The sequence below is a fragment of the Ochotona princeps genome, chromosome 19 (genome assembly GCF_030435755.1).
Source record: "Ochotona princeps isolate mOchPri1 chromosome 19, mOchPri1.hap1, whole genome shotgun sequence".
NCBI lineage: Eukaryota > Metazoa > Chordata > Mammalia > Lagomorpha > Ochotonidae > Ochotona > Ochotona princeps.
Window position 1 is genome coordinate 23,990,672 of NC_080850.1, and position 12,190 is coordinate 24,002,861.

A 12,190-nucleotide genomic window follows, 5' to 3' on the forward strand; every position below is an offset into this window, starting at 1 on the left:
AATAACTCTTTAAAAAAAAAGATGATTATAGAAGCCATTGGGGGATGGAGTTTGAAAAGACCCCACATGCTCTAGGTTACTAATGATTCCGTTTCAATATCAAATATCTAGTATGTGTGCAAATTAAACCAATATCCTGTTAAGGCAGCTCCCAAATGGAGACAGGTGGATTCATTTACTTATTTAGTAAAACTTGAAGCTGTTTTTAGAATGTTCTGATTAACATTTGTCATATGCTTCGCTCCTAAGAATGGCTACATATGAGGCTCTGTAAAGGTGAGAGAGAGTGGAAAGGGAGATCTGTGTCTATGCTAGGATGCAGGCACAACTTATCTCAGTATGCATATGTGCCTGTTGGATGGCCTGGGTGCAGGTGCCCTCTGGTGCCACTGTATAACTCTCAAAGGGTCAGTTCTGTGAGGCTTTCTCCAGGACTCCAGTCTAATTTATTTCACAAAGCTTGGTCCAGGGAGAACAGCTAGTGATTAATGGTGTCACAGTGCAGCATCTCACTGAGCTCTTACAGCCCAATAATTCTTGGGGAGAGAGATGCTCACATTTGTTAATGACCTTGCAAAGCAGGCCCACAAATCCTGCTGTGGTCTGGCCCCATTCATACGACCAAGGGCACTATCTTCTATGGTTCTAGACAGGAATCTTCAATGAGTATAGCCTGTGATCAAGGTAGTTTATCCTCTGTGACAGCCACAGTCAGTGTATACTGACCCATTTTGAGGTTGAAGCCAATGATATTCTGATTTTTTTCTTCATGTGACAGTGGGAAGAAAGGAAAGGAGACAGTCCCATCAATAGACATTATTCAGGGATCATAGAAGAGACTGGGTATAGATTTGTAATAATGATCTACCAGAAGTGTCAAGGCCCACCCAGGGGTGGCTGGTGTGGGGCCTGTATGTAGAACTTCTTATTAAGAGCAGTTTCCTGCTATTGACTGTTTCCTCTACCTTTTGGTTCCTTTGACTTGTAGGAGCCGGAGGAGCCCAGAATTAATCACGTTGATGTTTGCTGCTCATTTCAGTTATCCCTGGCTCTACCTCCCCATTAGCTATGTTGGTCCTTCAGCTCTGAGCCTGAATGTTTCTTCCTTGGGATGATTTGTTCTGGCCAGTCCTGGCCTCTGAGGTTCCTTTGCTCATTTGTAACATCTGCAGAGCTCTCTATTCATGCCCATCCCCTGCAAGCACTCATTGTAATTACAGTGGTGATCCAGGGCACTATGTGTCAGTGTTCTGGCTGAGTAACCAGGTCTGTGTTGCTCACCACCACATCCCTGGGGCAAGGCACAGTGTGTAGCACTGAGCAATTGCTCAGCACATGATTATTGAATGAATGAAAGCCATCTAGCTCAACCTTTGTCCCTTTATACAGACGTCCGTCCTACATCTTAGGCAAGTGGTAAGTCTCTAAGTTTGAAGGCCCTGGAGATTGGAATTTCGATACACATGGTTGGTCTGGACTTCTCCCATGATGAGAAAGCTCTTCTTCATGTCTTCAAATTCCTGATGGCCGTGTATACACATATATGTGGCTTCTTTCTCCTTTCTGCCTCTTTATCACTCACTATTAGTACCACATGGATATTTCACCTAATGTCCAACCAACCTCCAGTTTTCATCTTGCTCTTGTCTCAGTTAATGGACAAGAAAGGGGAGGTACCTTGTTCGGTTTCAGAACTCAGTAAGGTTGCTTGCCATCATTGTACCTTCTTTTCTGTGCTCCACAGACCTCTACATTACCCTTGCATCCCTGGACTTATTAGACTGTGTGCTTCCTGAGGGCAGGGTCTGTGTCCTCCCTGTGCTCCAGTGTATCCTCAAGACCTGGTATACAGTCAGGTGCCAAATTCCAGTTAGATGAAAACCTGATAGCTCTCTCATCCTAAGAAACTTTCTAGATACCAGGCTGGGGAAAGAAAGGTCTTTCAGTGGCGGACAGGTGATACGTACGCAGATGACTCGGTTGGGTGATCCAATGCTGGATCCAGGGGGTGAGATGGAGGTTTCAGATGTCCGTCTATGCTGTGGGAGAGATGAAGACATTGGAGTGAGACTGTACCTTGGACTAGGTTGGGGGAAGTGAGAGACCACCACTTGGACTAGGTTGAGGGAATGAGCACTAAGAAAGCCTAATTTCCTCTCAAATGGCTCATACTATATTTGAGATACTGTATCCTAAGTGGGGCTATGCAGCGGTGTGTCCCAAATTGTGACTGCTAGACTAAGGTGGCTCTGGTAAGATGAACTCAAGTGGAACATTTGATAATACTGAGTCACAGAATGAGAATGAAATGTAGCATTTTATTTCACTCCTTTTGATTAGATTGAGAGAAACTCTCAATTTGTTTTCAACAATTGCTAATTTTCCTTTTTAAACAAAGACAGTGTAGGCAACATAACTAGCTAGAATTTTTGTATTGTCATTGAATTCAATCCCTGGGAACTTTCTGCTGATAGCAAGTATTATTAGTTTACACATGGTGACATAATATTATTTTATAGTAATGTTTACATAAGTAAAGTTGCAGAGTTGATTTAAAGACAAAGTATTCAGTACATAGTGACATAGGTGGCATGCAGATAGCAAAAAGCACCAGGGCTCTATATATATCTAAAGTTTTAATTGCCACTGAAGAGGAAGACATTGAGACAGAAAAGAAAAATTAGCTCTTCTCAAACTTTTAAGGGGAGAGTCCTTGGGATAAACAGTGAAAAAAAATGTCATGGTTCCAAAGCATTCATCCGCTCTTTCATAAAACTCACACTGGGTGGATGTGATAGCAGTGGGGACCCATTTCTCCAGCTGTCAGAGAGAGTACATATGTTTTCACTTGGGGGAAACTCCAGCAGGTAACAGAATCCCAAGGAACCAGGTTGAGATTCAGGACCAGGGTATTACGACTTGATGGGCATCATCAAGTTTGTCCCACAACCCTGCCCCCAGTATCAAGGACCCAGCTGGGTTCCTGGGTCCACACACTCCCTGCAGCATCATGATCCCATTCTTAGGCCTTCATGGAATTTGTCAGAGCTCAATCACCCAGAAGGGCCTGGACCTCAGCTGGCCTGTTGCAAGCCTGGGGACCCTGCTGTGCTTCTGCCTGGCTGCATTACTGTGGGCAAATAATACCTTCTTTAAACCTATTTTATAGGTAAAGCCAAGATAAACTTTATTGCTTCATGTGGCTCATGAGGTTGAAGAAATAAAATCAGACAGTATCTGTGAACATGCTTTGTAAACTGTCAGCTACTGTGACAATATTAACAGTTATTATTAGTAGTAAGTTCCCTTGACTAAGGAAAAATTCTGGTAGGAGCTCTTCAGAGAGGCTGCCATTTTGGCCAGCCTTGGTAGGTTAATGCTGTTGTCCCAGAAACACTCAAAAACCCACACAAATATAGTGCTTTACAATTTTCAGAGTGCTTTCATGCCAATGTCACAGTCCCCTCAAAAATTGCACAAGGCAAGTGTTACCATTAAGAAAAGCCAGCAATACAGGAATAAGCTTGGAATGTACACATAAAGGAATGAAGATTCTGTACAAGAGCAGACCTCCCCATACTAGGACAACAGCAGCCATGCAGCAGTGCTGGGCAGGCATCATGACTAACTTGCTTACCTTTAACTTCTTCTCTGCCCGGGCTGCCTGTTTACAGATGGGGTGCCAAACCTCAGAACCTAAAGAGCCAGGAAAATAACAAGGGTTCAAACCTTTGATTCTACCAGTACTTGGAATCTTTCTTCATCCCCACCTCTATTTATCCCCAAGGTTGAACATGTACCCTATACATCAACCCAGAGAATCTCCTTGGTTTCCCCAGGTCCCTGCTAGAGCCTCTCACTGTTGCACCAATTTAACAGGTCACGCACTTCCTCTTTGTGTCCAAATCCTGCACAGTCCTCAAGTGACAGATCTCACACAATACTGTCTTGTAAGCCTTCTTACCTGTGAGCTGGGAGTGACTTCTCTGTCCTCTGTGATCCATACTCCTTTTGATCCCCCTCCAAACACACAGTTGTAAATACACTGGCTTGTGAATTTATCACCCTGACTAAATTAAGAGACCCCTCTTGCCAAGGGCTGAGCTTTACACATTGCTGTATCTTGCACTGCATGCAGTAAGGGACTTTGCCCTTAGCCGAGGTCCATAGAAGTTTGTGGGACAAATAGATGAGTGGACGATTGGCAGTGAGTGACATGTAGCAGGTGGTCAATAAATATTTGTTGAATGAGTGAATGGCAGTGGGGATGAAAGAAAATGACAGACTGTGGTGGACTCCAGCCTTCTTTTTCTTCAAAGACCCTGACAGTCCATCAACACTATCTTATCACATTTAAGAGGAGGTGGTGTTACATTGTGCATTCTGCTTGGGAGCTTCGTCTTGATGTGCTAATTCCTCAGAGACTCCAGACTTTTCAAATTTAGTATGTTGCTAATGCCCACATTTTGTTTCCTGTAGGGGTCCATTTGGCTGGTCCCAGGCTGCATAGGCCAATTTGGAAAGGCATGAACAACAGGTGGCTGGTCACATGTTAATAGGAAGCCCCAAATACTATGCATTCCCCCAAGAAGGGACAGGTGGCCTGGATTAGGAGGAAAAATAGGAACACATTATCCCTCTGGATCCATTCCTCTCATAAGCAGCCCTAAAAGGAAAGCAGCCAGCAAATGGCTAGATTCCTGAACACCCAGATGGCAGTTGTTTGTGTGACTTTGTTTCTAGGATATATTTTCCATTATAGTTTGTGGCTTCAACCATTAGAACTAGAGTACTGGCTAGAGATTCAGGGGTAGGTGGATTGTGTAAGGCTGAATAGGATCTAGAAAAAGAGGAGAAAGGATAGTCCTCAAGTCAAGAGCCCTGGGTTCCTGTCTCTGCCTGGCCGCCAACACACCCTCTCCTTGAATCCCAGTTTCTTCATTTGATTAAAACAGAAGTGGGATTAAGCTTTCATGGAGATTATTTTTAACCCCAAAATGAAGTTCTAGAACAAATTTTATCTTCTGTAAACTAGGAATGCTTGATGAACAGTTTTTGGATGTTTCTAACTGTTCAACACAAGTTTAATTTCTTCTAAAGTAAAATGCAATGGCTCTCAGAGTCCAGTAGAGGGACCCTGGGCCTGTGGCTTGATTTAGCAATCACAGGGTGTGTCCACTACCAAGCTGTGGGTCAGGATCCCTGCTTTCCTGGGTTATTAGAGACAGCATTTCCGGTTCCTCTTTGCACTACTTCTGATTCTGTGGGAAATTGTTTACCACTGTGGTCCTGGCAGGTTACAGGTTACTGCAGGAAGTGGACAAGGTGGATGGACACAGCAGCCTGAGTAAGATGTGAGATTCAGTAAAAGTATATAGGGAAGGTGTAGGGATTAGGCATCCTTGTTAATGGAGGTGATATATAACACAGGGGGTTGGATTGGGTGGGCTCTTGATTTTTGATTCATGACATTAATTTACCTGTTTTGAAATGAAACTGAGAAACACTTCAGCATTCTACATACAGGAAAACATGTTTACATGTGAAATGAGGTGGGGTGGTAAGAATCAAAGGCAAAAAAGAAAATATAGTTAGAAATGAAAAATATCAAAAGTTTAGAAGCTGGTATTGTGTTGTTTAAGTTAAAGAAGGTGAGAAGGCAATTGGAAGCTATCAATGAGCTTAGATAAAAGAAGGAAACAAAAGGTGAATTTTTTTCATTTTTCAGAGGGAAGATCCCTTTGAAATTGTCTGCTGCATTTGTGCCCTTGGCCATAGCTCAACAATGACATTGACAGAAAGATAACTTCCAGAGGGAAGGTCATGGTTATTCTTTTTTGTAGACTTTGTCCCCGGAGCCAGAGCCAGAACACAATGTCTGGACTATGTGTGTCTCATAAGTAAATGCATGAGTAGACTGATTGTACCCTAACTGCATTTAAAAAAATAAACAGGGCCTGGCATGGTAGCCTAGTGGCTAAAGTCTTGTCTTGCATGCACCAGGATCCCATATGGGCCCCAGTTCTAATCTTGGCAGCCCCGCTTCCCATCCAGCTCCCTCCTTGTGGCCTGGGAAAGCAGTCAAGGACGGCCCTGCTTGGGAGACCCAGAAGAAGCTCCTGGGTGTTGCGACCACTAGGGGAGTGAATCAATGGATGGAAGATCTTCCCCTCTGTCTCTCCTCTTTCTCTGCATATCTGACTTTCCAATAAAATAAAATAAAATTAAGCAGACAGAGCAACAACAACAACCACCAAAACGATGGTGGAGTATATCAGAGGAGGATGATAACTGGAAGAGGGAGGGGACTCTAAATTAGGCCCCAGTGCAGGGATTTGCATCCTGAAGAGGACTGAGCAATTTAAGCACTGTTTTGGAATGTTTTAATGACTCTGTGGGAATAAGCATTCACTTTCTTTGCAGGCCTTATAAATGAGAGCTAAATCTAAGGGGTGGAAATTTCAGGGACGAATGTCTATATTCAGTTGAAAGTGGGCTCCCTGCTTCCAGAAATATTAAAGTACACACTGGACAGATAATTAATCAGTGAGGATATTGTGGAGGAAAACCACCTTCAAGGTAGTTATACTAAAGGACTTTGACCATCCTTCCAATCCTTAGACATTCTATTTCTACCTTTTTAAATGTAGAAAATAATTGTTTGCCTTTAACAATTCCAGCGAAATGTAAAGTTTGTGAAAAGAGGGAGTCACATTTGTTTTATGTGCAAAGATGGCAGATTATCAATAAATATTCATTAAATGAACAAATAAGTAAAAAGAACTTGAAAATTCTGTGAGGTTAGTTGAATTTTCTAGATTGGGATCAGAGATTCGGACAAATAGTACAATCTAGACTCTGACCTGATAGACACAATCCCATTGTCCACAGACTATTCACTAGATGGGGGTTTGTCTAGTGTGACCCATGGGACCCCTATCTTGCAACCTGGTAAAATGCAGATTTCTGGTTCCTTCTTGCAAAGTCTTCATGAAGGTAAGGCCTGGGAATTCCAGGAGAGATGAAGACCCTAAATTTGAGAACTGCAGGATTAAATTCCAGATTGTACTCCAAATTCTTTTCTTTACAATATCATAGGGAAAAGATATAAGATGGGACTCTAGCTTCTTATAAGAATGCAATGTCTTTTCTTGTTGCAGGCTGTTGGTTCCACAAGTCACATGCTATTGTCCTCTGAGACTATGGCTCACAATTGCAGCTTCTGCAGTTGAAACCTGCTGCAAGGGTTTGGGCAGTGAAGGAGTAGTTGTTTCTATACCAGCTGATCCAGAGATAGAGATCTGACTCTCCAGTACTGTCTCCCAGCATTAAGTCTGTTTCAAATCCCTAGCAGAGTCAACAGTCTTATCTCTCTGACTGGCTGTATCACACACCATACCTATAATATTTGTGATTGATCTGATCTTTGGGAACCTACCAACTTCTCTGCTGGACCTTGAAATTCAATTTGCCAGTGCCTTTAAAAAATGTCAAAGCTGGAGCTTGTGCCATAATCTTCCACAAGAACCAGCCAGAGTTCACAAATACAGCAGTTACTGAAAGCAGCCCATCCAAGGTTCTGTTTGGTCAGCGCTGCGGTTTTAAACATGTTTGAGTCTGAATGTTTTTAGGCACTGCAGGTCGCCAGGAACACAGATGTCCAGGTCCAGGTCTTTCTTATTGACTGATGTGGGCATTTGAGTTTTTGGGTTCTGATTCAGCCAGAGTATTTTCTTATGGAAAGTTTCTTCTCTAGACTTTTTATTATTGATGTAAAATTCACAGAACATAAAATTACTTACCATAAAGTGTACAATTTAGTAGCTTTTAGTACAATCATACTGTTGTGCAACTACAGTCTCTATCTCATACATGTACACACACATACACACATATACATACATGTATATGTATATATATATATATATATATATATATATATATATATATGACTTAGAATAGTGTTTCTGTTAGACATTATGTATGGGTCAGTTACTGTCATTATCGCCCTTATGCAATCTAAAACATAATCTGTGTGCCCGGAACTTGTTTGGTTCTGGAGACCAAGTCATGGAGACCCTTGGGTGGGTTTGGTGTGGTGTGTTTATCCCGACTCCTGGGAGCCTGGACCTGATCTGAGGAGGAGGATGCAGTCGTTGAAAGCCTGGCTGAGCAGGTGGAGTCGCTGAGCAGAAGCTGGGGTGTTTGCCAACATGCCCTCCTGGGAAACTGGGCTTGTGCCCAGGCTTGAGGGCACCTCAGGAGAAGTGGGAAAGACTGGCTTGCTCGCAGCTGACCTAATGAAGTGGGCTGGAAGCTTAACAAATAGGTGGATGGAAGAAAGTGTTTGATTGTCCTGAAGTCGATTGCCATGAGGATCCCAGGCTAGATGAGGAGAGGAGCATGCTAGTACTGGGTGCCCAGTAACGCTCAGGAAATAACTGCTGCAAACAACAGTGTGGACAGTAATTACAACATATTAAAGGCTTAGTATGCACCAGGCACTAAGCATTCTTACTATCCTATTCTTATTGTTGATGTTGTAACTAATATTAATAAACTTCCTGTGCCAGACCTCATGCTATACATTTTGTAATAATAGCAGTTAAATAAAAAATAATGAGAAGTTAAATTTCAAAAATGTTGATAATTGACATTTACTGAGTACATATGCTGGGCCCTACGCTGAATGCTCCGGATAGCAATGATGGTTGACACTATTCTAAGTGATTGGTGCACTACGTTATGGGGAATGCCCTTTACTCCTATCATGACCTCAGACTGGCGGAGCAGCAGTGCCACACCGCTTGCTGAGCCTGCACCATACATTAGCTCACATAAAGCTCACAACAGTCCTGTTAACGGGGCTCTGTCTTCATTCTTCTTTCTTAAAAAAGATTCATTTATTTTTATTAGAAAGATCACAGAGAGAAGGAGAGATAGAAGGATCTCCCATCTGCTGGTTCACTCTCCAAGTGGCTGCAATGGCTGGAGCTGGGCCATTCTGAAGACAGGAGCTTCCTCTGGATCTCTTATATAAGTGCAGGAGCACAAGGATTTAGGCCATCCTCCTGTGCCTTCCCAGGCCATAAGCAGAGCTGGATGGGATGTGGAGCAGCTGGGACATGAACCGGCACTCATATGGGATGCTGGCAATTGAAGGTGGAGGATTAGCCAATTGAGCCATTGTGCCAGCTCCCTCATTCCTCTTTTATAAATGGGGGCATTGGGACTTGGGATCATAAATGTCTTGCCTGCTTGTCCATCTCCCAGTCCTGGCCTGGGCATGGGAGCAGAGTCTCTCGGGGACTTCTCTGCTTAGCTTAGCAGGGAGTGCTACTTCTCTGTACTGTTGGACGATAAGGCCTGGCCAGGGTCTCTTCCCACCTGCTGACAACCACATGCTCTTCAACCAGCTGCTCCTAGAGTCCTTTCAGTTCTGTGATTCCGTCAATCCCTTTGCCTAATGTTGTTTAAGTCAAGTTTCTGCCACCTAGAAAGTCCAAGCTAATAAACCATCTCATCGAGCTAAAACCAGAGTGTCTGACAAGTTCTTGCCTTGCCTGGCAGGCAGTTTTGTTTCTCAGAAAATAGAGGAAGCAACAAGGGAAATTGCTACCCCGGACCTGATTCTGATCAACATGGACAAATTGGCTGTCGAAGTAGACGTGACATAAAGCTGGAGAGAAAATGGTCTGATCATCTTGAGTCTGTGGTGACCTGAGAGGAGCAAGCTGGAGACAGACTTCAGAAATACAAATCGTGAACCACTACACTGAAATATTTTCCATAGGATTCAAGATGTTTGGTAATCCTTAAAATCTTTAAAAAAGAAATGGCAGCTCATCAAAAATTAAAATGTACTCTGAAAGGAAATATGCTTAGTAGAGTCAGATTTTAGGAAATATCGATTTAGTACAAGAACAGGATATGTTTGAGGAATCTAAAATTATGGAGCAGAATTGGGGAAACATAAGATTTAAAGTATCTAAGCATAACTCCTACAGCCTAAGCTGTTAGGAGAGACCCAATTTAAAGTAATAATGCTGAACTACAAAATTATAGCAAACAAATACTACAATAGTACCTTTTTAAGTGTGGTTTGATAAGACATGCAAATCATGGAGTGAGTGCTGGCGTGCCACAACCTGTACCAACTGAGGCACTGCACTGGCATCTGTTAGCCCAGAGCACCTTTTCTGAGTTAACTGGCAAAAGAAAATGAGGCCTTTGCTAAATATCAGTGGCATCTCCAGCTATGCCAGAAAGGCACGCCCCCTGATTCCAGGACTTTGTATCATCTGAACTAAAAAAACCCTGGATCTGAAATAGTCTCAGTTATGCAAGAAAAGGGGTTTGGTGCAATCATCAACGCAAGCCTTCAGGCTCCATTTTGGGTTTGCATATTCAGGGAGCTTAGACTTTTGACTTTGTTCTGGGTTATGGGCACCTGTTGAAAATCTGGACAAAGTTCCAGACCCACTCCCTAGAGATATACACCTAACCACAAAGGCTGGCAAGCAATTTTATGAGAGTCACAAAATATAGAAGGCTAGCTCTGAACTACACTGCCTAAACATTTTGACAACAGATACAAGAGAAATGCCTTAAAGAAATGCTAGCAACACAAGCTAGCTAACCTTGGCCAAGCGACATAAACTCTAAACTTTTGTTCTTTAAAATGAGGACATTACTTGTTTTAGCTCAAGGGTGTTGTGAGGATAAAGCATTGAAAACTCTGAGTATAGCACTTGGCACATAGTAAATACTCAACAAATATCAGTGGATGGCATATTATTATTGGCAAGCCTACAATTTGCTACCGTACTTTTCTTAGCAAACAATGTTTGTTCAGGATTTCATAAGTGAGTTCATGCCTGAGGTGGGGGTTTAGTTAAATAAACAATATAAAACTGATAACAGAAAACTGTCTGATCTTGAACTCCTGTGTTTCTGGAGGTTTCTGAGGTCCTTAGAACTGGAGAGTGGAGGGAAAAAGTATCTATCTTCCCCCTTTTCCTGGATTCAGGAACACTTGGTCAGAGACAAAATCCATCTCCTGAAGCACATCTGGGGTTCAGAAAAACTCTGACTGGCCCAACAATTGTCACTTTCGTGATTTCAGTGTAAGTTTTGCCTCAAATCTGCAGAATTCTGGCTATTATTTCGCTGTACAAAACCAGTGACCTAATTTCCTGTTGAATCCCAAATGAAGTGTTTGGATAACAAACATTAGAAATTTGGCATCTTAGCAGAGGCAGTTAAAAGACTGAATGCACAACAGAACTTTAAAGAAATAAAACTTGCTCCAGTCTCCTGGGGCTCTGGACGCCCTCCTTCAGCATCAGACTTCTCCCAATTAGAGCCCATCAGACAGCAATTAAGCACAACAAAGCAGCCACAGGCATCTCCTAAGGACCATTTGCCAGTCACAGACTGTCCAGCTCTAGAGCTGACTAGACTGGGTTTGTAATCTTTGCAGGCACCCCAGCTCTGTCACATCATTGCCTTATGGAGTAATCACTCTCCTTTTCATCCCTAATGTTCATGAGGACCCTGTGGTATATGCCTGCTCTCTGAGCATCAGAAATGTGAACTTGCTTCAATTTCTGCAAGCATGCAATGCTTCTTCCCACTGGTGGTTGTGGTAGCAGGGGGGCAGGGATTGCACTTGCTGTTATTTCTTCTTCCGCAATTCTTCATTTCCTACCTCTTACTGACTTTCAAGATCTTTGCTTCAGGGAAACTTTTCCTAGTATCCCTGAATAAGAAACACTTTCATGGTACCCCAATTCAACTTATGTCAGTATCTAGGACATAGCATGGCTTCCACTGAGATGGGTGAATGAAGGACAACAGTGTCTTCAAATAATGAATAAAGGAAGAGACCGAGATGCTGGTGCTTGGATCCATAAGTCCTGACTCATGGTTGGCTCTTTCCATTCCTGTGCTCCCAAGAGCAAAGTGTTCTTGCCCTTTCTGAGGGCTATCATTTGGAGTCCTGGTACTTCCACCTGGACCTCCAAAGCCCAGATCCCAGTGGTCACAGAACTCTCATTGGTTTCTACCCCCAAAGAATACCCACAGTGACTATCTAGCACTGCATGGCCCAGCTCCTCTTAAGAATCACTCAGCATCCCTTGAGGAAGGTCCTTGAAATCCCTGCAATTACACCCACACTCCCAGGAGC

The 12,190-nt window shown here is 43.0% G+C and overlaps 1 protein-coding gene across 4 annotated transcripts in view; it reads right to left on the bottom strand.

Moving 5' to 3' along the window:
- ABLIM3 (actin binding LIM protein family member 3) overlaps window positions 1-12,190 on the bottom strand; it is a 111,893-nt gene that overhangs the window by 25,321 nt on the left and 74,382 nt on the right. For all 4 annotated transcript variants that reach the window (XM_058677278.1, XM_058677277.1, XM_058677276.1 and 1 more), the window contains 2 exons: window positions 3,638-3,696; window positions 1,968-2,039 (listed from right to left, as the gene is read on the bottom strand). In XM_058677278.1, coding sequence (XP_058533261.1) covers window positions 1,968-2,039; window positions 3,638-3,696 — 131 coding nt within the window. The remainder of the gene's footprint in view (window positions 1-1,967; window positions 2,040-3,637; window positions 3,697-12,190) is intronic.